Source organism: Acanthopagrus latus, chromosome 19, assembly GCF_904848185.1.
Source record: "Acanthopagrus latus isolate v.2019 chromosome 19, fAcaLat1.1, whole genome shotgun sequence".
NCBI lineage: Eukaryota > Metazoa > Chordata > Actinopteri > Spariformes > Sparidae > Acanthopagrus > Acanthopagrus latus.
This window is the reverse complement of record NC_051057.1, coordinates 2,901,739-2,929,567: the sequence shown is the minus strand read 5'-3', so window position 1 is coordinate 2,929,567 and position 27,829 is coordinate 2,901,739. Positions and strand designations below refer to the sequence as shown.

The 27,829-nt window shown below is 41.0% G+C and overlaps 2 protein-coding genes and 1 long non-coding RNA gene across 5 annotated transcripts in view; 1 reads left to right on the top strand and 2 right to left on the bottom strand.

The window, feature by feature from the left end:
* vopp1 (VOPP1 WW domain binding protein) overlaps positions 1-27,829 on the top strand; it is a 67,707-nt gene that overhangs the window by 25,490 nt on the left and 14,388 nt on the right. The window contains exons 2-5 of one of the 2 annotated variants that reach the window (XM_037079573.1): positions 18,560-18,618; positions 24,608-24,698; positions 25,374-25,454; positions 25,562-26,843. In XM_037079573.1, coding sequence (XP_036935468.1) covers positions 18,560-18,618; positions 24,608-24,698; positions 25,374-25,454; positions 25,562-25,747 — 417 coding nt within the window. In that variant the 3' untranslated portion in view covers positions 25,748-26,843. Of the gene's footprint in view, positions 1-18,559; positions 18,619-24,607; positions 24,699-25,373; positions 25,455-25,561; positions 26,844-27,829 lie in introns of those variants that run through there. The other variant, XM_037079572.1, reaches the window with a different exon arrangement.
* Positions 4,797-5,389, bottom strand: LOC119008866. The gene is made up of 3 exons (XR_005071575.1): positions 5,296-5,389; positions 4,994-5,035; positions 4,797-4,848 (listed from the first exon to the last, which is right to left on the bottom strand). It is a non-coding gene; the product is annotated as an uncharacterized LOC119008866 (long non-coding RNA).
* LOC119008861 lies at positions 10,778-13,429 on the bottom strand. Of its 2 annotated transcripts, none has more exons than XM_037079569.1 (3): positions 12,867-13,429; positions 12,225-12,836; positions 10,778-12,079 (listed from the first exon to the last, which is right to left on the bottom strand). In XM_037079569.1, the coding sequence occupies exons 2-3, from the start codon at positions 12,504-12,506 to the stop codon at positions 11,426-11,428; spliced, it is 936 nt and encodes a 311-aa protein (XP_036935464.1). In that variant the 5' UTR covers positions 12,507-12,836; positions 12,867-13,429; the 3' UTR covers positions 10,778-11,425. The 2 variants fall into 2 exon arrangements, with proteins under 2 accessions (XP_036935464.1, XP_036935463.1); XM_037079568.1 differs by having other exon boundaries at positions 12,225-12,854; positions 12,885-13,429.

The window sequence follows — 27,829 nt, the reverse complement described above, 5'->3', positions numbered from 1 at the left end:
ATTCAGTTTAATTTGGAATACTCATTTTCATTAGGAATTAGGTGTTTACATGGTCTTTTTAAAACTGAATTAATTGTATTTGGACTTAAAGCTCTCATGTATACATGGCCATAGTGAGGCTACACAGCCACATCCACTGTGCTCTAGCTCCACTGATCAGTGCTCAGATGGAGGTTAGATCTTCACTTGCTGAACTCTTTATACAAACAAGGTGCAGCCAAATACCAGGCTGAAGAGAGAGAACTAGCAGAGGCTCCTCTGACAGCTGCCGGTGAGATGCAGGTAAGCTACAGGTCAGCTGGCTGAGAGCACAGTGCCATCCTGCGCTGCATTACTAGCACATGGGACTCTCAAGTCGTATAACTTTTTGCTGTGTCTTCAACACTTGTGTCATAGTCAGACATGTTTATGTTAACTATCTGAGCCGTAATCACTGTGAAACAGGTGATGGAAACAGGCACAGTTGTTGTCAGGCTGCAGCGCACATTGTAACGCAGGGAGAGAAAATAGGCCGAGCGATTGTAAGGTCCGACTTTTTCACGAACAGTCGGGACAAAACCAAAACTAGACAGGCTCACAGGACGCAGTAGGGGTAAAGTCTGTTGATGCACGACTGCTGATAAGGATGTGACACACATTCATCTCAAAAGATCCAAACTATCCCTTTAGGTACAAATGATGTGCCATAGTTAAGCTACAAATCCTGCATAGTTCCTTTTTAAATTAATCATGAGTCAGTGTTTGTATTGATCCTTTTTTACTTTGAATTCATCTAGTTATTTTTGATTACAACTTTTTGAGTTCTTTCACTTACTAACAGTAACTTAAGGAAATAGGTTTACCTGTCTCTCTTCTCTTCTGGACTTTAAATGGTTTGGAAAAGGAGGAGCTTTGTGCCTCTTCTAAAAAATAAAATGCCACATAAACATTTATACAAACTACATTTACAGGCAACAAAGAATGAACAGATCTCAAGTCATAGTCATACCATCTGAATATGGAGGAGACCGAGAACGCTCCTTCGTCCTTTTCCTTTTGGAGGAACCTTCATGAGAAGAAAAACACAAAGAGAAAAGATTTAAGTATGAGGAACCTTAACAAGACATGAGAAATGGAGAAGCCCCAGGCCCTCAGTGTCCAACTGAGGGCCTGGGGCTTCTCCATTTCTCATGTCATGTGAGTCTGTCCCTGCAAAATCAGTATGATCTGGCAATGATGGCAAAAAGTAATAGGGGTTTGCGTAATTAGTAATTTCAAAATTGAAATTACAACACATCTAATATGTTGAGATGTATCATTTCTCTCACTCCTGTAATTCTGTTATCATTTTTCAGGTGACTGATGTTCTGAAAGCACTGTACAAACAGCATCATTATTTCTCCCGAAATGGAGGGATCAGTATGCCTGGCTGAACCATCGCAACGGCATAATGTATTGTTAAGTATGTCAGCAGTTTCTGGCGAAAGCTGACCGCGGTGCATAATTTTTTTTAAAGGCACCGACAACTACCGAAAACATACACTGGACATCCATTAGATTCTTTACAGAATTATTAAACACTATTTTTGTGTCTTATAAAAAAGTGCAACTGAGGTAGTTATTAACTTAAATAACAAAGAAAAACTGTATTTTTAAAAACAAATCCCACATCAAAATAATATCAAAACATAAAATCTCTTCAAATAAAGTAAGACTGGCTTGTGTAGCTTTAAAGTTTCACGTTTCTCTTGAGGAAAATCAACATGTCAACGTTCTAAATATATTATAATCTGGCTCTATCTTGGCTCCAGCGTGTTCATCAACAGCCGAAAGCCCTCATTTTCAACGACGGTAATTTCTTGTGCTCTTGCGTTGTTATGGTGGAGAGGAGATGCAAAGCCTCTCGTCAGGGTGGTTTGCCCCTTAGGCAATTTTCGCTCAGGAGGTGGTGTAACGTTACTTTGTTTCTCACTGTGGTGGCGGTTAATATGCTGCTGCATGTTGCTCGTGTTGCCGGTATATGTTAGCAGTCTCTTGCAATATTTACATGTTGTTTTGGTTTTGTCTGTCCGTTTCTCACCAGTTGTATTTGTGTATATGGGGAATCCAAAATGCCGCCACAGGTGATTTAAAACCGCTTGGTGCATCCTCAATTTCAAAGTTGTTGCCTACCGTCGCCACGTCTTCCCTCATTCTGTGCCCCGTACCTAAGTAGTGACGTGTGTCACGTGACTTGATTCGCGATTCATTTTTTCTGTTAACCGGCGCAAATCGTCACACATCTTTACCGATTCTTAATCGCGTCACGATGCATCGTTACATCCCTACCCATGGGTGCGATGCCCCTGACCACAGTCAGCCTTTGCCGGAAACTGCCGACATACTTCACAATACATTACGCCTTCGCGGTGGTTCAGCCAGGTATACTGATCCCTCCACCACGGGAGAAATCCCCTTTTCCTCCTCTCGGACTCGTAGCAATCCTTTGCCGACATTTTTCTGAATCACTTTCCCGCCGTCACTCTAAGTGTTCCGCGCATGCATCCTAGCGAATCGAGATTGTCGTACGGGCAGTGACTGGCCAATCACTAATCGGTGTAATCTGATTGTCTAATCAATCGACATGCCCTGTACCTGTAAAATAGGCTTACCTGTCTCTCTTCTCTTCTGTGCTTCAAATGGTTGGGAAAAGGAGGGGCTTTGTGGCTCTTCTAAAAAAGAAAATGCCACATAAACATTTATACAAAACTACATTTACAGCAGGGATGGAAATTAACTTTTTTGTCCACCTGCCACTGTGGCTGGTAAATTCTAAAATCTGCCAGCCACTCAACATTTTTACCAGCCACTTTTATATTTAAGCGTTGATCTGTATAGTACCATGCCTAGAAACAATTTTTCTTGTACAAGATATGCACATTGTATTTCCAAATCAGTACTTGTTACCAGAGTTAATCAGTAATTATGTGATACCAACGAATGATTACAGGGGTGAATCTAAGGGTCATCTACTAGGCTGTGAAATCACAGGAAATTAAGTCTGAATAGACAGTGGTTTAAAATGTAGGTTAGAAATTTATATCAATATCTCCCTGTAACTACAGGAATTTACAAATTTCAACTTATTTTATATGTTCAATTGCACTGGACCCACATGAAAGAAGTGGAAATTGCATCATTAGGTGATTAGAAGGTTAGTAATATATAGCAATATCTACTTGCAACTACAGAATTTACTGTACTTCATATTTCCCTATGTTCAACCGTTACAATGTAACGCCACATTTTAATTTACTTCTGTTCTGGTAAACTCCAACAATAGAGTAGCCAGCTCAGCAGACCGGAGCGCGGAGTAATTATTAAAAGCAGTGAAGAGTCCAAGTGAGGGCTTGCTAGCAGTAGAACGGCCAAGACGGACATTTTGACCGTTTTCAAATGTGTGCAACAACTTTGTCAGTTTGAGTTAGAATAGTGATTATATGAATTACACAAAAGACAAAGAATACCTATTTCGGCCATAAGCAGTCATATTGACCGCACATCATTTTGCAGGGTTTCATTGTTACATTATTTGTGCTTCTTTGTGAATTTACTTTTAAGTGAATTATTATTTAGTTGTATTATATCGCCTGGCTACAATCATGGGCAAACAAAAACGGGAATGACACAGTGAGCGGAGCTGTTTAACACCAAGGTGCTGAAGTGATGCAACTCTGTGTACCAGGGGAAGCTGAGGAAGAATGTCTGCATCCTGAGCACTGTATACACTGTGGGCACCTTTAGTGGGGCAAAGGCAAAAGCAGAGTCTGTGATTTACTACAAGAACACCAAGTACAGCAAGGATGTCCTGGACCAGATGCGAGGGCGTACTCCGTCAAAGGCGGAAAGATGGCTGGTGGCGGTCTTCTATATCATCCTCGACCTGGGATCAATGCCCACATCTTATTTAAGGAGCACCAGCAGCAGGAGAGCCCGGAGGAAAGTCCTGCAGCAGCTGCAGAGGAGCTGAGGGCAGAATACATGGAGGGGAAAGCGGCCGCGGCAGTCGGCACAAGGTGGGCAGCAGTGGAAGCAACCACTGCAACAGACACGGAGGCAATGCCGGGCCGAAAGAGCTGCAAACGGAACCAAAAGTCTGACACTTGAAATGCCACAAGCCCGTGTGTGGCAACTGTGAGGACAGCAGAGGTAATCTGCAGACTGACCAGTGATCGGAATGAACCCGCAACAGTGGCTGGTAAACTGAATTCATCCGCCAGCACGCAAATTCACCCGCATTTGGTGGGTGCCAATTTCCATCCCTGATTTACAGGCAACAAAATAATGAACAGCTCTCAAGTCATATTCATACCATCTGAACATGGAGAAGATCGAGAACGCTCCTTCGTCCTTTTTGACGACCCTTCATGAGAATAAAAACACAAAGAGAAAAGATTTTGAGTATAAGGAACCTAAACAAGACACAAGAAATGGAGAAGCCTCAGGCCCTGAGGTCTCTCCATTTTTCCCTGAGGCTCAGGCTGAGCAACACAGGGGGGATCCCTCACCCAGGATGAGCAGATGTGCAATAGATGTGGTATACAGACAAGAAACAGTTCACAACATGGGATAAGGAAAACATGGAAATTATTACACAGGAGCAGGAAAAAAAAAATAGGTTTACCTGTCTCTCTTCTCTTCTGGACTTCAAATGGTCTGGAAAAGGAGGAGCTTTGTGGCTCTTCTAAAAAAGAAAATGCCACATAAACATTATTTATACAAACTACATTTACAGGCAACAAAGAATGAACAAATCTCAAGTCAAATTCATACCATCTGAATATGGAGGAGACCGAGAACGCTCCTTCGTCCTTTTTCTTTTGGAGGACCCTTCATGACAAGAAATACACAAAAAAAAAGATTTACGTATAAGGAACCTTAACAAGACATGGATACAGTCCATGGTGGGACAGAACAAGACAATTATTACACAGGAGCAGAAGAACCGAAGAATGAGAAAACAAGATGGGTTTACCTGTCTCTCCTGTTTTTTCCTCTGATGGCCTTCTGTCTGGTTCTACAACAAAAGATCAAGTCGTGTCTTACTATCAGATGCACCAACGTCATTTTTGTGTTTAGTCCTCCAAATCAGTAAACCAGCTCCTTTCCTCTGCTCCTAAAGCCTATCATGCTCATGAACCAGCCTGCCAACTAGTACTCCTATTAAGATGGTCTGCTCTCCCTACTTTTCCAGTTTATAACTCAGCAATAAAATCAAGTCGAAGCACTGAAGAGAATGCTAACCAATCAATTAATTGACAATGAATAAATTCATACCATCCATGTCTTCAGGAAGCTCGAAAGTTTCCCCACTGTCAACTCCAGCATTGCTTTGCGTGACTTGGGATTCTTGTATCGATCCATCTTTGGCAGACAAAGCCGCTGTTTTGACAGAAAACAAAACATTTTTAATAATATTAAATCCACAACACATTCTTAAAAGTAAATCATGTAACAAATTATGATTCATAACATGAAATCTTTCACATTTCATACTCACTCTCTAAGCCTAAATCTAGCTCATCAAGAGATTTGCCTTTGTAGACATCAGTTCCAAGTTCTATAGCCATCAGCAGCTTGCTCATTTTAGCAAGCTGTAGTGTGTTCTCTGTGAGCCAATAATATTCGCGATGAACGCGAATGTCGTGTCCCATGTATTTAGCAAGCTGGTCCAGTTCATTGTCCTTGAGGTTCATAATCTGGCTCAGTGTAGCCACGTGTTTCCTCAGCTGGGTCGACGTGAGCGTTTCAGGCCTCTTTGCTCCACTTAGTGCTGCATATTTTCTCAAACAGTCTGAACCTCGAATATGGGAATTGGTATTCTGTCTTGCAAAAACATACTCATTACTTTCCAAAATGTCATTCTCCTCACCCCTGTTTTCAATGAGGAAGTCAAGTGAGGAAGTCATCTCTTTTGTAAGAAGCACCGGCACTTTACGTCCTCTGTTTCCTCTGACCACTAACCGGATAAACTCATGACTTAAATCTTTTTCTAGCCTTGAGAGGCACTTCATGATGTCTTCATTTGGTTGCTCTGCGGCTCTGTCCCTGTATGTCACCAGAGGCATTTTTGCTGCCTCGCCTTGGCGTCTTCTGTTGAACAAGATGATTTGGGCAAGAAGGCACTCGCTGAGCGTCTTGTAAGCTGCTGGGTTTGGTCCATTCAGGAGCTTGCCTTTTGCCTCCTCCTCTGTGGACTTCAACACTTTCTGAAGCTTCATGACATCCTCTGTGAGTGGAATCATTTCTTTTTTGTTCCATCTTTCTTCTTCTAGGTTTGTTCGTGCACGGCGTGACACATACAGGTCCCATTCTGCAGCAACCAACCCCAAGAAGTTCCTTACTCGGTTGGCAGCCAAATCATCTTCAGCCTTTACATGTTGTCCTATCAGGATATCACATGCTGCCTTCAGTGAGTGCCCTAATTTTAAAGCAAGAGATGGTGTGTTGTATCTATGTGCTGAGTTGGTGAAACCAGATGCTTTTTTGGCTGCTGCTACCGCTAAGGAAAACTTTGGTGGAACCAAAACATCTTTAAGGGATCGCACTGTTCTGTCCAGGGACTTGGCAGCCAGTAGAAATCTACCTAACTCCCCCATCTTTTGGCTCACATGGCCATCTTTTGTCCGATCATTTCCATGTTTTTTGAGCAGTCTATCGCCAAATTCACATATCAGAGGGTCATTTTTAACTTCAGTTGAAACTTTGTCAATGACCATTCTGCGAACAATTGCAGAGCATCTTTCTGATGACAGTCCTCTATATGGAAGAAGGGATAAAGCAGCACTTTGAACTCTTCTTTTTTTCTTGGACTCAGCTGACACAGTCATTGTTTTCCGACACACTTTTTCATGTCTCCATAGCACAGTTTTTAAGAAGAAGCCATAACATATGTTGCAAGGCAAGTAGTTTTCTGCATCTGTATGTTCGGATGGTTGTCTGTAGGTGACAATTTCACCCTTCCCCTTCTGTAACACAGTAATGTTATGATAGTAATCACCCCTTTGGCGAAGTTGTTCCAGTATTTGGGCCCGTTTCTTGGACTTCTTTGGAAGACATATCACGTGTGCCACTTCTTTTTCACCATCATGTTTCCGCATTAGATGTCTTGCCATCTTGGTTTGAGGTTTTTTGCAAAACACACAATAATGTCTCTTATCCCATTTTCTTTTGTCCCTTTTGTTGCAGGTTTTCACAGTGACGCCGCGTGACTTACACTCATCTCCATCCTCGTCGTCCGTGTCTTTATCATCCTCAGTGTCAGCGTTGTAAACGTCAGTATCGTCTCCATCTCTCTCATCTCCGTCACTCTCGTCACTCTGAATGGGTTCTTCATGTGAATTAAAGTCTTTGGTAGCAGAAACCACATGTTTTCCAGCTTTATTTGGTTGTTTAAGTGTAGATTTTGTTTTACCCTCGGGTTCCTCTGCCTCCGAAGATGAAGGAGATGATGGCACGTAACTGCTCTCCAGATCATGACTAGACTCGGATGCATCGGTGTCACAGGCATCCTGAAAGAAATTAACAGATCAAATAATTTTTAAACTGTTGACACACAGCTCTCCTACAACTGCCAAAAAGTTAATTTAATCCTCAAAATGTCATATTCTAAACAAAACACTAGCACAAATTTAACAACATACTAACAATGCACCATATCACTTAGGCATGTTGTCCTCCAACAGCAACATTTAGTCCTAAAAACACTGACAGCTGATGGAGTTGTGAACTGAATCAATTTACATTTATCAGCTGTTTTACAACACACACTTTATTGTATAACATTTTTAAAAGCCTGTCAGGTTATTGTGCACCTCTTCGTTTTGTTGTGTTTAATTTAATATGAATTGTTCTGCTTTTTATCTGAAACATTCAGTACAAAAAATCCAAACTTGACCCATCTCAGAGCAGTGTACAGTTTATGAAACAAGATGACGGGAAGTGACAGAATTTCTGCAGTAATGGATGAGACCTTAAAAAGTCAAAATTCATTTTTACAACGAGAAAATACACAAATTTTGAGGCGATTTTTGTGCAGGTCAGAGTACATACCACAGCTTCTTCCTCGTCTTGTTCCTCCTTTTTCTTCATCATCTATGGCAAACAGTACAATTTTAATATACCAGTAAACAAAACTCATTGAAAAACATACTATAGATAAACTCAAATTCATCGTTATCAAAGAGTTCAATCAGAAAAAAAAAAGTTTGACCACATGAGGTCAATTTTGACGGCACCTTGAATCAAAAAGCTGTCCACTACAAATATTATACAGATATTATATTTAGTAAGCATATCAGTAAATCACAATTATTGATTGTACATTTGCAAAGACATCCATTTATCATAGCAATTAAATAAGGCAAAACACTGATTACTTGATTAATCAATGAAGTAATCGATATGGATTATCCTACAGAGGCGAAACATTAATTCAGACAGTTTCTGATCTTTATTCTATTTGTGAACATGCAATGAAGGCAGATTTCAGTTTTTTCAGCATATAGAGCACATTAGACCAGATCCAGATCAGAGACTACTGTACCTAGACATCTCAAATCTGGACTGGCTTATCCTACAGAGGCTAAACATTCATTCAGACTGTGCTCCATGGCTAACCAGACAGCTTTCGTTGGACATTAACTAGGGATGCACCAATACCAGGCACAAGTACTTATAAAATTGCCACCGATACCACCACATCGATGCCACTTTACAGAACTTGACTGCAAGGCTGCAATGGGGAGTCACGTCAGCAGCGTGGAAATATTTCAGGAGAATGAGACTACCAAAACCAAAGCAGAATGCGAATTGTGTCCAGCAAAACTCTGGAGAGGAGGGATAAAAATCTACTGCTTACAACACAAGCAACCTAAAAGAGGTAACAGGATCTTCCCGTAGCTATGCAACATTTTTCCCTTAATTAAAAAGCTCAGGAGTAATTGTGATGGTTAACTACATGACTTGTAACTTGTTACACCTGGCGTCTCATTGCTGAAAACCAACCTTGCAACATCAATGTAGTACTCTGCGACACAAACTCGCTCCCTAATCCTCTATCTTTTGTTTATAACGGTTAAAGCTATGGTCTACGATTTGAAAGATTTATCATTATTAAAATTATTTAGATGGTGGTTATGGCCCAACAGTACCACCTACACAATGTGAAGAGTAAAAGGAACCAAATAAATCCATTCTCTCTCTCTCTCATACTCTGCGCCTGTAAAACTGAAAAGAAATTTAACAATAGGAGCCATCAATTTTCCGATCCAAACCTTGCTGACTTTACCTGTGAAACCGACATCTTTAGCTGGCTTGTTCATGTAGCTTGTTGCGCACACGCACACGCACACGCACACGCACACACACACACACACACACACACACACAAACAAACAATTATATGATGAAAACATTAACAGCTGAGGCTGTTGTGGCTAGTAAAGATCTAGTAGACTTGCTCAGTGTTTTTCAGACAACAGTTCATCTAACTCTGTGAAGATCTGATTATACACTGCTTGCGTGGATAGGACTTCCCACCAGTGACCACTGTGATAGCAGAGCACAGTATGGACAAATTGTACCTTCATTGTCTCTTTGGGAGGGGATGCAATGTTTTCCTCTGCTGCAGCTCTACTTTGTTAACCATCTTTCTCTCTGTCTGTTTGTTCCTGCCATTTTCTCTCAGCCCAAGTGTCAAAATATGGTCCCATCTTCCACCACTAGCCTGACAAATAAGCTATTGTGTTGCCATGTTGTGAGCCACCAAAGCAGGTCAACCTGGCATGCCACCCTGCAGTTCAGCTCTTCACACAGATCAAAGAGACATGGTTGGATGTATCCTCCTCGACCCAGTGAAAGAAAAAAATGTACACTATGTGGAAGATAAAATAAAAAGTCGTTAAAGCTGAGTTGGTAAGATTTAAGAAACAAACAATAGCAAGCTAAATTTTGACAGTGTCCAACCAAATAAAACCCACCTCCTAACTTCAGTGCTCCCTCCACGACACAAACACAACACAGACTGACTGGTAGACACAGACTGCCCCTTAGCTTTCACAGGCCAGCAGGAATATGCGTGTTAGGGGCTAGTTCGCTGCATTCCATAAGCTCTCTGAGCTTTCTGAGTCGAATAAACACAACAATATATATGGGCATACATGTGGATGAAGTGTCTGCAGTGTGGAGATATTTTAAATTAGAAAGCGAAAGCATCTTGTGCCCTGAAACTGCAGGCTGTATGGTGTTAAAAGTTCTCTGGAGAAATCAAAGAACATGATCCTCGTAGTGCTTCGTGGTTTCTACAGGTGAGAAACAAGTGATCTGTCAAGGAGGAAGATGATGGCGTCTTCCACTCCAATGCCAGGTTGATAGGCGAACTGGAGTGGGTCCATAAAGGACCCACCAGAGGGCAGAGATGGACGAGGCCCAGCCACTCCAGGGTCTTCATCAGGTGTGAAGTGACAGCAACTGGTCTGTAGCTGTCCATAAGTCCTAGGGTGAGGGAAGTTTGGTGCTGGAACCATGCAGGAGGTTTTCCACAGCAGTGGCTATTCCACAACCCTACACAGCTGGTCTGCACAGGACTTGAGGAGCCTGGAGCTGATCCCATCTAGTTTTAAATTATACGCCTACACGCTAATCTTGAAATAAGATGAAACTATTGGATTAGAGCTTCCGGATGTCTCTTAGATGGGTGAAGAGTAGATTTTACATTGCTTGAATTCTATATTATACTAGAATACTATTGGTTTTACAGTTTTTTTCAGTCGCTAACAAGCACTCACCCATACTTCTGATACTTTTTCTAAACTCTTAACACAGACTCACACCTACAAAGCACAATTGGCCAAATGGATAATTTTCTTCTCAAAAACACATATTGTTAAATATATACTAACTCTTCATTTCAAAATAGAACACACCTTTCTCTGTACAAACTAACTTTACCAAAACACTGGAAATCTGACCCACAATGACATTATGTTGTCAAAGAATAACACTTGTTTTCACTTCAGAAGGTACATGCAGTCAGTCAAAGTACACCAGGCTTCAAAACACTGGCTATTGTTGATATTACTGCATAGACTTGTGTTTGTTTCAGTTTTACAGATATTTGCATGTAAAACATGCAATACAACATTTCTACACTAAATTTCCTGGTTGGGAACTGTATGTAAAAGCATTCCACTAAAAACCAAATCATTTTTTTATTCATTTACTGTTTACTACAAGAGGTACAGTAGATATAGGTACTGTTTACAGTGGGATAGAACAGAACACTTTTACAGTACTGCTTACAGTAAAGTGAACAAAATATCCATGAAACACAAAAGAACATTCTGAAAAAGAAAAAAAATGCAAAAAGCTCAAAATAATAAAAGCACAACATTTCTAAAGTAATTATCTAATCTCTGCGGTCTTCAGGGTTAGGCCACATGTTTTCATCAACATCGCATCTGATATTATCCAAGGCAATGCACCTGGGATAAAAGCGTTTAGTATGACGGATCCACCCTTGGCAGTTATCAGCTGTGATTTCCCTGCAGCCAGCATCCATGGCTTCAAGGAGGGACATCTGGTCATGTGGCTGATGGTCATAAACCTTCCACCTCCAAGCAGAAAAGAACTCCTCTATGGGGTTGAGGAAAGGTGAATAGGGTGGAAGGAACAGACGCACTAGTCTTGGGTGGGCTTCAAACCATGCTGTAATTGCTTGGGAATGATGGAATGCCACATTGTCCCAGATGATCACAAAGGTCCTCATGTTTTCACCTTCTTGATTCTGCTGTGGGATGAGGTGATGGTGGAGATCATCAAGAAAGGCAAGGAGGCGCTCTGTATTGTAGGGTCCAACCTGACATCTGTGAAGCAGCAATCCTGCGTTTGAAATCGCCGCACACATTGTTATGTTTGCCCCTCTCTGTCCTGGCACATCAGCTGTGGCCCTTTGTCCAATAACATTTCGTCCACGACGACGCCTTTTGGCCAGATTGAATCCCACCTCATCAAGGTAGATGAACTCATGAGGTGCCTGGTTGGCCTCCAATTCCATAACTCTCTGAAACAAAGTTTCAAATGCAAATCATGTCATTACTGTACACCATACTATGCTGTAACCAATTACAGTGCTGTACTGTCTAGGTTACCTGCTTGCAAAGTGCAAAGCTTTTAGAATTGAAGATTGAATTGAATATTCACTATACCTGGATGTATTGTTGCCGTAGCTCTTTGACTCTTTCACTATTCCTCTCAAAGGGAACAGTGTAGAGCTGCTTCATCCGCACTCTGTGTTTGGATAATGTCCGTGCAGTTGTTGTGAGGCTGATACTGTCAACATTTTCAAACATGTCATTGTCTTCTACAATCCGAGTTTGCAGTTCATGGAGTTTTATTGCATTATTTGCAACTACCATTTCCACAATGGCAAGCTCTTGATCATTATTGAGGAGCTTTCCTCTTCCCCCAGAGGGAGGAAGACGTTGCATCCTTTAGAGGGACAAAAAATTCTATGTTAGCGTTTCTGTATGGCCTTACTGTATTGACATGTCAAGTGAGAATACAAATAATCCATGTAAAATGCAATACATACCTGTTGGTTTGTCGAAAAATGCGTACAATGGAGGCAACTGTTGACCGCCTCACATTGGGCTGCACTCTTTCACCAGCCTCTCTTAGTGAAAGACCATGGTTGATGACATGGTCAATGATAGTGGCACGAATTTCATCACTGACTACCGTTCTTGTAGCCCTTGGAATGCCACCACCACGCATTCTTATACCCCTACCTTGCCCTCTCCTTGGGCCTGCTCCTACACCTGCCCCCCTCACTACACCTCTCACTGCACCTGCCCCCCTCACTACACCTCTCACTACACCTGCACCTCTCCTTCGTACTCTTCCTCGTCCAGACATTACAATGTTTTTCTTTTTACTGCTTCCAAGAGAAATCACTCCTCAAAGTCCTCCTTTTATAGTTATCAATGCAGCTGAAATCATTGGAATCAGCTGTAGTTGGCCCAATTTACCCCACATAAATCAGCTGTGTGTCAATTATTCAATTGCTAGTTCATTATCAGCTGAGATATATTGTTTTTGAACTTATATCAGTGCAGAAGTAGAGGATTTTATACTGTATCTAAGGTTTGGAGTATTGTTTTTGCTATTGTGGCATGTTGTGTGTTAACATTTGTAAATAATACAAAAACAATCCATAATTTTGTTGGGAGGTATCGCGTGTCTCTTAAGAAAATGTAAGCATTGTGGAAATGTGTTCACTGACTGCATATTGTGTGAAAACGACATGAAATGTGTGAATGGTATGGCCACAGAAGTCCGATGCTGTGCTAATTGTGTTTAGAGCTTCGAAAATGTGTTAACTGATTGGACAAACGCTTGTTAGTCACTGAAAAAAACTGTAATACATAGTATGATAGTTGAAGCAATTTGTAATGAGGATAGGATAATTGCGTTTGAGATAAACATTTCATAGTATCATACACCAGAGTAAGTGTTTGCAGAGAGTTGCATAAGTTTTCATGTATATGTATATTTTCATTGTCTGCTCATTACAGCCCCATAGTCTCCTCACTAGGTTTTCTTTAATGTTGCTCCTCAACAAGTAGCTGAATTTCTGTTCTGCTCCAGTCTGGTTTTCTTTTTGTTTTAATTTAAGCAACAGCCAATTTTATTAATCAGTCTCTGTTTATATGTTATAAATTACCCGATGCTTGTTTCACTTCGCTGTTAGGACAGAATGAGGGAGTTGCTTGATAAACATGTTACTGCTCAGGCTCAGCAGGGGAGTCCAACAATAAGACGAATTGCACAGCATGGGCTGCAACAAGCCTAAATACAATCATACAGCTATTCCCAGTGTAATCCTCAGCAGTTTGGGTTGTTGGAAGTTCTCTGTACACCATAAAGTCACAACACCCTGAGGCAATCCAACAACCAATGTTCTGTTTTCCACCAGCAACAGCCCTTTATTGATCCTTTTTATGTATTTAATTTTGGAACTCATTTCCTGTGCGACACATCTGGGTTACTGCGGTGAGCTGAGATGAGATTTAAGAACTGGAGGAGCTATTGGCTGCTTCCGAAAAGAGAGTGTATCAAAAGAGTAAGACTGATCCTGGATATAAAAGCGAATATCAGTATTTGAGCATTATGACAAACTTATTTTATATTCTATATGATATAAATATTGATATTATAATATATTTTTAAGTGTTACATTTCTGTATGAATATGTACACTGCATTGTCTGCAGACTCATGGATGTTGGCATTGGACACAGTAGCCCTCACAAGGAGTTGCCGCATTATTTCCGCTGTGGAGGTTCGCCAGTTCTCCGCCGTTATTTGTTCACACAGAACCAAGCAGCTCTGGCGTAAAAACGAACCAGTGTGCAATTCACACAGAAAACCGATGATTCGGATCCTCAAGAGGCGTGACAGTGTGTGTCATGATGATGACGTCTGTGTGTCTTTTTCAAAGTGTTTCCCTGGTGTCCTCCTGTTAATCTAAACATGTACCCACTGACTGTTTATAATCATATGGATGCAGTTATAATATGTGGTGATTGAGATCCTGACCCACCAGACATCCTGGATTGTAATTGAGATATATTGATCAGAAATAGAACAATCAGTCTTATGTTGCTGTTGTTATTTTGAATACGCCATCTTGGTTTTCTGGCATCCTCTGTTACCGTGGTTACAAGCCTGCTCATGCACAGCAGGCTCCTCTGTGGGAGGGGCTTTGAAGGCAGGGCTGCAGCAGCAGAGAGGAAGAAGGAGGGACCTGGGAGCTGTATCATTCAAATGTTCTGAAGTCCACTTTTTTTCTTAACACTCCAGACTGCAGCTTTAAGCAACAATTTTAGGTTTATTTAATTGTCATTTATATACCACAGGGTTGTTCCACAAAATGCAAGTTGCTGTACCTTTATGCAACACAGGAAAAAATATTTTTTTGTATAATGGTGATGTTGCGGTTGAGTACAGGAGTCTGAGTGAAGACGCTGCTTTGTAATCTGGTGCTATGGCAGTTAAAACTTGGATACATTTTGCCCGACTGCAGCCATAAACAGTGCCACTACCACCAGCATCTGGACCACCTGTGTATTCAACGTCAATGGCAATTTATTGATCAATAAAAATGTCTTGCAGTGATGTTGATTGTGGAAATGGAGGGCTCATTTTGATTAATTTTGTAACTAAAATTGAAATTGCCGATTCAGCCTTTTTAATGTCTGAGATGAATGTGATGATGTGACGTCCCGCTCTCTGTATTGTACTTGCCACTTGGCACTGCATCGGCCACAGTAGTAAAATCTCCCTTGTGTGTTATCACATTGGAGACATGTGGGGGAACGTTCATGTCACTGAGGACTGAGTGCTGCTTCATCTAATTTGCTCTCAAACACTATCTGCTCCCACTTCACTGCGTTAGCTTTTAATTTCCAGAGTACTGAGCACTTCTCTTTTTATTACAAAAAGAAGCTAATAGAGTTCAGTGCATAACAGTGCCATATTAGTAAATGTCGTATCAATTTCATAACTATATCAAAAAAATGCATGTTTTAACTTGCATGTTCATCTTGTTATCTTTGAGAAGATATCCCCACTCTCATGGAGAGGGCTGCTGTGTATGTTGCCTGCCACCCTGAGGCAAGACATGTCCCTGCAGTATGATACACCTCATTTAATACGCTCTCCTCTCTCTGCCTCCAGCCAGCTCCTTTCTTCTCCTATCTCACCTTCCTTCTTTCTCTCTTTCTTCTCGACACCCTCAGCCTATCCTGCACTGCGTTGTTGCAGGGGACAGAATGATAAAGCGGAAAATCCTCAGTATACTACTACAAAGCAGGCTGTATTTTTACAGAAGGGGATGATTTCAAAGACAGTTAATTAAAGGCACTCTCCAGCCAGCCAGTGTCAGTGCTCCGTGCTTTCTGAACTGAAGCCAGCAATAGAGAAAGGAGGGTGCAGTGAGGATGCAGGGGGGATCCTTGCTGAGTGCACTGCTCTGCATGGCATTGTAGCCTGGAATCAGATTAGACACAGAACATGTTTGTTCATGGATAGATAAATAGTTAAATGCTTGTATTTCCTCAGCTTTTTGAGAAATAGGTGTGCAACCTGCAAGTTTACAGATTAGTTAAAAATGAACTTTTTTTTAATGTTACTACTTGATATTTATTCAGTATCACTTTACTTTTTTTTCTCTTGACAACACAGTATGGCCTGTTTAGGTTTAAGTACAAAACGCCCCTGGCTGGGGTTTGGTAAACATCACGGTTTGCCTTGAACTAGCATACCTGCTTTTGTCGCCACAAAAATGACTGGAAATCTTAAACTACAGGCACTGTGGCTTGTACTAACATGGCCACCAGACAGATAGATCCACAGTTCCCATTACAGACTGCCACAGATCAGGTCCATCCAATCACATGAAGACAATATGATAAGAGTGACTAGATCTGAATAACTTTTTGTTTTAGGATAAATAAGTCGATGTTTCATCATTGTCTATTAAGTACACTTGTGTTCCTTACTTTGACTTGATGAAGAACGTCTGGGGTTGAAACATAACAATCATGTCCACACAAGTAGTTAGTATATTTACCATGTGTATAATTTAGTTTCTGCTTTTCTGACGCCTTTCATTGGACTGCACCAATGAGCTTGACTAGTTACATGCCTGCAAACTGTTAGCTTGAATATTGAAATTAGGGCTGAAAGCAAGAGCAAAGCTGTTTTGTCGTCTGTCAGTATGAGTGGTTAATGCTATTTGAAAGCCATTCTCCTGATGTCATTATCCTGCTTTGACAGAGTCATGTGGAAGTGTGTCTGTGGTAGGGTAGGGTAGGATAAAGGCCCCCCACACACCGCCCAGACATCCAACTGCCTTATCCGACCACTCTCCGACCACTCTGTTGCCTCTTGTCTGACCTGTTCAGCACACTGTTTCAACGTGCTGCCTGCTGCACAGTAGTGTGTACGTTCTGAGCTTGCGCGAGATGCAATAAGCTGGTGGCTCTAGTGTTAAAGACATTGGACGAGAGGTTTTTGCACGCAACTCTCTTTACTTTCGATCAAAACAAAACGTAACGATTTCAGACAAAAACCGCTGCATACTAAACATGCACTGAGGCATTACCAAACGAACACAGATGAATTCATCCTGAACAGACATAATAACAGTCAGTTTCATACCAGCACTCCAAAACATGAAAACAGGGAATGTAGAAATGTAGTGTGTAGAAAACCAAAGTGCACACAGTATTCCACCCTCCCACACATCATGCTGATTTGCTAGCACACCGCCAATCAGAGAATCATATGGCTCCGACGTCCGACAGCCAACCTCCTCAGACTTCACATGCTGAATCGGAGCAGACAAAGTCCGAGCGGCTCCAAAAGCTTCCAACGCAGCTGAACACGCAGCTGAACACATCGAACATATTTGTTCCCGACCTCGCCTGAGTCTCTCCAAACGCTTCAGACGTCCAACAGTTGGGCCGGTGTGTTCCTGCCTTAACAGAGCTTTGGCAGACTTGGGACCAGGCCAGTAGGGTAACATCACGCACAGCCACTTGAGAGAACTGCTATTGCAGGGTGGACTGGCTGTCAGGAGTACCGGGGTTTCTCCCGGTGGGCCGATCAATAATGGGCCGATGGACGGCTGTTTTTTATTTTATTTATTTATTTATTTATTTATTTAGAGAAAGAGAGAGAGAAACAACAACACACCAGTGCACCAAAAACAGAGTAACAAAAATGGAGAATGTGAGTAAAAAAATTGCAAAGGCTGTGCCGAGAAATGAAGGGAAAACAAAAGAAAAGCTCTAGCAGCACAGGCTAAGAGTAAAAGAACGTTTGCTGCAGGGGCCAGCCTGGCCAGGGCTAGCAGCACAGATGCTGCTGCTTCAGCAGGTGGTGTCGGGTTACACTGGATCCAGTGTGTACGTTGTGAGGGACCTACAGCATTACTGACCCGCCTCCAGCTATTTCATTCACAAAAACAGGGGCCTGTGGCAATTCTGGACAGCTGTTTCTTTTTTTCTTTTTTTTTTTCCTTAACAGAATGTACATTAAGTAACGATAATGATTTTTCTACAAAATTGACTCAAGCAAGAATAAATGTGCTGCATTGAAACTACTCCAGAAAGTACAGTTTACTCTAAAAAGTTACTCAAGTACAAGTACATGTTACTTCCCACTTCTGCACGTCATGCTGGATTTGCAGCTTTTGAGTGAAGCAATTTATTACATTAACATTGGATGAGGGGAGACTCTGGTGAGATAGTTGTCGCTTTTCATGCAACTGTAGCTATCTAAAGTAGCTGACATGTCGGTGTTTCACTGACCCTTGTCTGAGTAGAGAAGATGTTTGTTCTTCATTTGCCAGCAATTACATCCAGACTGTGTTGTTCCCCTGCTGTCCAGCCAATGCGTGGTTGGCCTAAAAATGCGTTTTGCGTGCAGAATGTCATTTCTCAATATTAACCTTAATCTGTCTTTATCTTTTACAGTGTGTTGAAGCCAAAAAGTACTGCTGGTATTTTGAGGGTGGATACCCCATATACTTCATGTAAGTACCACGATGTTTCACTACTACAACTTGAAACTAGTAAATTCATTTAGCCCATGGAATTAGATGCTACACAGGACACTTCTGGGGTTCGTTTGGCTGCAAGTTTATTGCTGACATAAATTGGAAGAGGTCACTTTTAACAGTGTCACAGCTTGTTTGCAGCTTTGTACCCAAAATAATGGCAACAGAATTGACAAAATACAAGATATACAAAATGCACACAATACCGAAAATATGGCAAAATACGGCAGTGGCACATAGCTAATGAACGACAACAGATAATACATCCTGTCAAATACATATATTACATCAAAAACCATGACCATGAACACAAAAGATTACCATGGAAGGTACAATACATTTTTACAGGACACTTACATTCTCCTTTGTTTCTCCAAAGCCATGTGGAACTTCCCAGGGCTTCCACAAGTTAAAACATTCACTCAGTCACCTTTAAACAGAGTTAAATAAAATGTAAACCAGTCACTCTCATGACAAAGTACAAGCATAGAGAGGTTTTGTTCACTCGGACATTAGCATGCACATTAACAACACAGTTGTCGTGGGCGCAACCTCAAAACAGTAGGACACAAACTCCAACAGAGCATAAAACAAATCATCTTGTTCAAATATCAACAATTAAAGGTCCCATATTATGAAAAACACATTTTCTCTGGTCTCTACATATATAAGCTGGTCCTCCCTGAGCCTGCCAACTCCCAGAATGAGGAAAACAAGTGATTCCTGCAGGGTCTCTGCAGCCCACCCACTGGTAACACGGCGCTCCTACAGGCTGTTCAGATTCAGCTGAGCATTAACTGTTAATTTACATGTAAACATGAATATTTAACAGTATTTTACAATTATTTTAAAATACAATAAGATACTATTGTAATCCACCGTATATTTACAGCAGTGCATTACAAGTACTGTTTTAAAATAATCATTTTCATCAGTTCATCCCCGAGGTGAAGTTCAGTGTGTCCAGCGGTAAGATAGCAATGTTTCACAGTGTTGTCGCTCAGAGTTAGACATGCAAATTACTCTGTTGTTGGATGTAAAAATCAACATCAGCGCCTATATTCTGTCCCAGCTACAGAACAACAGAAGAGACAGTGGTTGCATTTCATTTTTAACGACAACGTGCCGGCTGCAGTTCGTGTTAGCTTGTATGTGTGTACTGACCACTTCACACTGGACTGCTCAGTAACGAGGGTCAGTACAAAGCTGGCTTTGCCTCGACACTGACCCTCATAACTGACCCAGTAACTGCAACCGAGCCACAGGTAAGAGTCATTGCAGTTTGATTGTATTTATAGTTGCCTACGAGTATGGTGAAGTCAGCTGGAAACTAGTTAGCTCCACTTTGGTCCGCTATGCAGTTGCGTTTGAAGCGAGTTTAATGTTAATGATATTACGATGGAGCTTGATTGTCACAGTAAAAATATTATACAGACACACTAACCATTCTGAAACATCCTGCTGCAGCCACAGAGTCTGTACTTCTTCAGGAGCCTCTCCTTCTGGGTCCCATTCCGGGTCAAACTGATTCGGTTGAACGAAAAAATCTCCCCGAGCCATAGCATACATGTGCATCCACCGTAAACATTAGAGCATGCTACTGCTAACGCAAGGAGCATCCTCTCCCTGAGGGTGATGTAGCAGGCAGGGCTCTCCAAGTAGGTGTTGACAGATGGAGCTCATTAGCATTTAAAGGTGCAGGCACAGAAACAGACTGCTCTGAATAGAGCTCTGTAGAGCGACTTTTAGACAGCTGAAATTCAGGACCACGGATGGGTTTGGGGCAATGCATATCGAATACAGAGCTGTTGGACCTCTGATAGCTGTGTGAAATTGATGAAAAACAGTATAATATGGGACCTTTAATGCTTTTGACATGTTTATACTGTACCTGGATATTTTACAAGAAATATGTCCAGTTACCTACTACTTCACAGGACTGCCCGCGACACTGCTCTCCACGCTATCTCCGCATTGTTCACAAGTAAACCAGGAAGAGAGACCATGATGCACTTTGTGTGGTCATATTAACATTACTCAATACTGCTGCCTTCTGACCATAATCTGTAACGTGTGCCAATGCACTTAGACATCTAACTCAGGGGTCACCAACCTTTTTGAAACAGAGCTACTTCATGGGTATTGAGTCATACGAAGGGCTACCAGTTTGATACACTCCTCTGAAATAACACATTTGCTCAGTTTGCCTTCACTTATATATGATTATTAATGATTAATGATACTCATCTATGTGAAGACACTGATCATGTAAATGATTTCTCACAATAATTATCAACAATGACTTAACAAGGTTGGAAACTGATAATATCAATATTCAATTTTCATTTTTAGAACAGGTCCATGTGGTCCTTGGGGGCTACCTGGTGCCTGCAGGCACCGTGTTGGTGACCCCTGCTCTAACGTATCTTTTACTCACATTTGAAGGATGTTACACACAAAATGAAATAACAAAACCACATATATTGACATTTATGAACCCTGGGAACTACATTAAACCTAAGTGGGAAATCCTATAACATTCATAAATGATGCACATGGCTGAGTTTCTTGGAATTTGGATTAAGTTGTGCTACATTTACAAAAGTGGCCTCTTTGTGGGCTGGTATTTAAAGTAAAAAGCTAAACTCAACATTTTTAAGCACTATATTGTAGGCAACTAGACTTGTTTTGGTGTCTTAAAGTTTCATCTCTCATCCGAGATGCTTCTTCAGTTCTAACTAACTGAAGGGGAGTTACAGGCTGCTTTGAAACTCTGTGTGTGTTTGTTCTTACAGAGTTGTTAAGGACACGTGTGAGCGCTGAGTTTCAGAGGCCCACTTGTGGTTTGTTGGTGAAACCAGCCTTCATGAGGGTTACTAAGGCTAGATGAGCCCAGGTGTATAAGGTTTTTAAGCTGTCTGAGGAGGGAACTTAGTACAGCTTTGTAGGTGGGTGGTAAGTAATGTCTCTTAGGCCACCTCTGTTCAAAGACTATTGTTCCAGTTTGACATAAATGGACTATTGTACTCTTCTTTCAAACCATCTGTCTTCTCTGGGCAAGATGTTTACACTGTTGTCCTCAAAGGAATGTTTTTTCTCCTTCAGATGTAAGTGGACAGCAGAGTTCTGACCTTAGAAGGTGGGCCTCCTGTGTTGTGTCATTTGTTTATGGAAGTGTTTCTTCTCCTTACTGTATAAAACGGTGTATTTCTGGCTGCATTGAACAGCCAGTTGCCTACAATACAGCACTTAGGATTACCATGACTCAGATGACTGAAAACCTTCATCAACATTAACTCTGCATTGAGCTGCAGAGTATACTATATATGTGTTCATGTGATTTTATCAGTGTGGCTCTTCAGATCTGCCCCAAGTGTAGGGGCACCAAATTTGGTGAAATTAATATCTTTGGCATTTTTGGTGCCCCTTATGGATCAGGCTCACAATGCCTTGTAAAAAAATAATTTATTCATCTGTTCCCTATTTATTTATTTCATTTTTAACATATCTTTTAATCCACTTGGACCTTTTCCATGATGCTGTATTTCATATGCTATTAGAGTTTTACAGAGAGGATTTGAGGCCTTGTTGTTGTGTTGATGTCTTCTCGGAAAATAATCAACTGACAAAAATTCTTCTGGTGAAAAACATTACACTTTTGTCTCTGCTGTGTAAGCATCTGACAAGCCATAATGCTGACACTTTAAAGTTTTAGCCTACTGGTAACAACATTTTCCCAGTCTCAAAATTGCATCAGGCCAGCCTGTGTTGCCTCACTCCTCTTACTGAATTGATAATTCATTTATTCATATTGTCCTTGATTTGCGGCCTGCAAAAACAAGTACAGTGGGATTAGCATTGTAAAAGCAGTGTTTATTCAGTTCAACACTAATTCAAAATCAGGACACTACAGGTATATAAACAAATAACTTGGTAAATAAACTGACAATACTTCAAACAGAACAGAAAAAGAGATCATCCAAACAAATACTGGATGAAATAGATGAAATTAAAAAAAGAATAGATTACCTAGATATGGAGAAAATAGACAGGGAATTAACCAAGCAGAAATATTATGATAGTGGACAGAATTGTATGATACTATGAAAAAGACAAAAAATGAGAAATTTCCAGGAAGTGATGGATTCACAAATGAGTTTTATAAAGCATTTCAAACTTTATTAGTACCTCTGCTATGTAAAACCTGTAACTGGGCGCTGGAGAACAAACAATATGCAGATACTTGGAATTCGGCTGTTATCACAATAATTCATAAAGAAGGTAAGGAACCCATAGATTGTGCTTCATATCGTCCAATATCTCTATTAAATGTAGATCATAAATGACTCACTTCAATTCTTGCAAATAGACTTAAAACTATTATTCCTAACATTATAAACCCTGATCAGAAAGATTTTGTTTCAAATAGAACTCTGGGAGATAATGTTAGAAGAACCTTAAGTATGATAGAAAACTCTTTAAAGACAAAACAACAAGTGCTCTTTCATATTCGAGGTGTGTCAAAGTTTTAGATTTAACTAGAACTGCAAGCAGTTATGAACAGGAGCCAAGCACCCCCCCGCGCCTACTCGGACCCTGCGCACTGCAGATCCCACGGAAGTTGGCCCCAAAAGATGACAGGCTCAGGGCAAAAGTGAGGACACAGGCCAACGCCTGAGCCGTGGTATTCACTGTAAGGGGAAGTGCACTGGAAGTGCAAAAGGCTGAATGTGTGCCAATTTGGATGCGTTGTACTAAGCCACGCCCACTTTGACCAGTCATGACCACCTTCAAGACATGGCCTCAGGATTGGCCCTACATCATACCAACCAAATTTCGCAAAAATTGGTGTTGCCGCTCAAGAGATATAAACATTTTATATGTTATGCATATGTGCATATGTGTTATGCATATGTGCATATGTGTTATGCATATGCATCCATGATAGTGCCACCTAGTGGAGATATGTTAGTTAGGTGGAGGATCAAATCGTCTGCACAGATTGCTAATTCTGAGCAAAATTCTTTTGATAACTATAGATCAGGTCCAGTTGAAGAGTGTACGTGCCAAGTTTCACACAGATGGGACAAAATCCTAAGGAGGAGTTTGAAAAAGTAGGTTTTGCATATGTTGCGATTTAGTGAACGAAATGTGCAGCAGAAACCCAGCTCTACACAGGGAACATATAGATACAAGGTTTGCGAATGTGTTATTTAAAATGTGGAAGTTACAGGCAAAAACGCGATTGCATCCATGATAGTGCCACCTAGTGTACATGCAAAATTCTTTTGATAACTTTAGATCAGGTCCAAAATCCTAAGGAGGAGTTCAAAAAAGTAGGTTTTCCATTTATTTTTTTTTCTTAATGTGTGACATACGGTGTGGGAGTTATAGGCAAAAACACATTGGCCTAGGTTATAGCTCCCCCTACAAGCAGATATATGTAGTTTTTTGTGTATGAGATATTTGCAGGCGTCTGGACCAACCCTCCAAATTGCACCACCCTCCCTTGCATAGTTTATCCTGCAGTACCACTTTAGCCAGAGAAAAATAAAAATAAAAATCTTTACAATTACAGTAGGGTTCCTAGCACCACTGGTCCTAAGAAACGTGTCTGCTTGCATGTACGTTCCCTCAGCCCCTCGGGCTTGGCCCCCTAATGATACATTTATTAGCTGGTTAAAAATGATTAAGACTACGAGTAAATGGTATAATATCAGACTCTTTCGATCTTTGTCGGGGAACAAGGCAGGGAGAGCCTCTCTCCCCCCTAATCTTTATTTTGGCCATGGAACCATTTGCCGAATGAATAAGACAAAACTGCAAAATACAAGGACTGTTGGTGGGACAAGAAAATTAGCAATCTGTGCAGACGATTTGATCCTCCACCTAACTAATATATCACAATCCCTGGAGGTTGACTGGACATTGACTGCCCATGTTTACGGCCTTATGGATTACATAGATTTCCTGGTCAAGTGGAGGACCAAGACGTGCGTCAAAAGTGGATGAAATACATAAACCGAGATGGCTTCGAGCCAAACAAGATCACTGTGGTAAGTTTGGCTTTGACTGTTCAATCTGTTAATGCCACAGGTTGCATGCAGTGGGTGTAACATACAGTGTAACAGCACTAGCTAAGTTTGTTAGCAATATCGTCAGCCACAGGCGAAAACAAAGCTGGAGCTTTCATGTTGCAAAGTGTTTTCAAGTGCAAATATGATTTCACAAGACTGAAGCTCTTACGGTACTGCTTTGTATGACCTCAGTCAGTCCTCATTACTTTGCTTTGGATACAATTGTCTGCTAGATGGATAGGTAAATGTACTCATCTAACTGGTCATTGTTTGATTATTCTGTGATTGGTAATATTAACTAATTAAACTACTATGTCCAATAGATAGATAGATCTGCATCCTTGCAGAAACTCAATTTGTGCTGTATAGTACATCTGATACAACAGGAGACTTGTCACAAGAGATTAGACAGGACTGGACAGGACAGGATAAACAACAGTTTTGGCCCCTCACCCTACAAAAAAAGAACAACAATCATATAAACCCCCTTCAGGCATTATGAATAGGATGGTAAAGTGCAACTGTGCATGTTTGACATTAAATAAGAGAAAGTGCAGAGTGCTATTTAAAGTGCCGTCTTGTTCACACTTATTTGAGAAGTACTTACAACCAATGCATCGTTCATTATGTATTTATCTTCATTACCGCTCTAAGGTGTGTGGGATACATTTTCCTGACGGACAACCCACAAAAGAAAACCTGTATCCTGTGTTGCTCATGGGTTATGATTGCAGTGTAAGTAGGTCTCTTGGATAGCCATATTATTGCATCGCATTTTGTTAATTTAAATATGCTTGATGGTTATGTTTAACTAATGCAAAGCTCTCTTTTTTTCTCTTTAGTCAACACTAGCTAGACCTCCCCCCAAAAGAAGATGTCCTCAGCCATTATACCTGAACTCAACTTCTGAACCTGAAGCTATGGAAACAGATGTGGATGTTGGGAATTTGGAGAATATGCCTCTGCAGACGAATGATGTCGGAATCCAGTGGCCAGATCATGTTGACTTTTTGCTCACAACCACTTAATGCTAAATTGACTGTCCATGAACAATTTTTGCTTGTTTTAATGAGACTCTGTTTGGGTTTATTGCTGACTTTACTGACTTGGGTAAATGATATGGGGTGAGTAGAACCACAGCATCTAAAATATTTACATTTTGGAGACCAGTCCTTGCAAGGTTTATGAGGGAAAAGGTGATTGTTTGGTTGCCCAGGGTTACGCTGAACAGAATCAGGCCCGAGACATTCCTCAAAAATTATCCTAAAGCCACATGCATCATTGGCAGTACAGAGGTCTTTGTACAAAGGCCAAAGAACTTAAGAAAAAGATCACAAAATTATAGCAATTACAAACATCATAACACATACAAACTCCTATACTGTATAGCCCCCAATGGCTATGTCATGTTTGTGTCAAAACTTTTTGGTGGAAGGGCCAGTGATAATTTCATCACAAAGAACAGTGGTTTTGTTCATCACCTGATCCCTGGTGATGAGATCTTAGCAGATCGCGGATATCATCATACCATACCATACCATACCATCATGGACATACTGCCTCCAGGAGTGAGTCTAGCTCTTCCTGCATTCACATGTGGACGTAAGGAGGTGCCTGAACATGAGGTGACATCCACACATCGCCTAGCAAATGTCAGAATTCACATCGAGCGAGTGTAATGTTCCCTCTGGTATGTTGCAAAGTGTTGATGAGATTGTAACTATTTGTGCAGGTTTATGTAATTTGCAACCTCAGCTAATCCATAACAGTACTGAATGAAGAAAAAGAAACACCTGAAATGGATGTGTGTGAGTGAGTGAGTGAGTGAGTGTGATGTGGTTAATTTTGTATAGATTATGTCCTTAGGCTAATGAAGGTCACAGTATACCAAATATTACTTTGTATTTCAACAGAAAAATCAACAAAGCAACCAACAGTTTCAGACAACAATGTAGATAGTTGTACAGGTTTAAACCATGAACAAATGTTGAACTCTTGATGTGTATTAAGTTACCATGACAATGTAATGTAGATAATTAAAATGTAAAGTTTTAAACAGTGAACGAATATTGAACTCTTGATATGTGTATTACCAGTAAGTTGTCATGTGCACATTAAAGTGTAGCTACTTGAGCCCACATATTTTCATGACCCTGTGTGCAATTCTTGTTGCTACTGCTGGGAGCAGACACTGAAAGTACACCCTCTTCAGGTGGCGGACTTTGTTCATCGTCCACTGCACAGTGCATTGCCACCTGGACCTGATAGAACCCTATCCCAGATGTTGTTTCCCTCAGAATGTACTTGCCATCACTCTCTTTAACATCATATTTGTTTGATTCTATCATTTTTAATAGACTGCCACCATGTGCTTCAAGCTTTTTTGGTGTGGGACACTTAATCTCAAGATCTGTGCATCTGTGTCAATTATTCATGTTATTCTTATTTTTCTCTGGTCCAGCCACAGCTGACTATTCTGGCCCTTGGTCTCTGTTAGTAAGCTCTGCCTGTCCTGTTCCCCACATTTTACATGATTTTGAAATATTGTGTTGCAAAGTGTGCATTTCTGTTCTGCACACATTGTGCACTCTTTGGGTTGACCTATTTCAGTGTGCGCAGTGTGTGTCTGTGGCTGAGCAGTCAACACATGATGCAAAATGGTTCCAGGAACCATAGATAATCCAACCATGTCTGGCACTGAAAAATGTGCAATAACTTTGTCATCTGTCTCAAATGCAGTAGAAATGACACTCATACACTTTCTGTGACCACTGTGTTATGTCTGTCTATTTTCCACTGTCTCTGGCACTACAATGTCACAAGTAGACTGGTTCCAGGCACATGCTCTGTCTGTGCAGGCTGCGATGGTGTGCAGTAATCAGGCCAATCCAACCGGAGCTCATATAATTCTGCCCTTCAATCAGTGCCCTGAAGTTTGCGTTCTGAAGCTCATCGCATGCCAGGCGATTAATAAAATAATGAATATCTGTAAACAACATTTACGCAGCTAGTAATGACAGCGTTCGGTTTTATTGTTGTCATCAGTTAATACACGTCTTAATACATTATGTTGTCAATAAATTACCTGCATTGGTAAGCTTTGGCCACTG

Bases quoted from the DNA above. Each gene is read 5' to 3' on its own strand.
- LOC119008861 (XM_037079569.1), bottom strand. From the start codon at position 12,506: ATGCAACGTCTTCCTCCCTCTGGGGGAAGAGGAAAGCTCCTCAATAAT. The intron at 12,080-12,224 runs GTATAGTGAATA...ACTTTGTTTCAG, and splicing joins TACGGCAACAATACATCCAG to AGAGTTATGGAATTGGAGGC.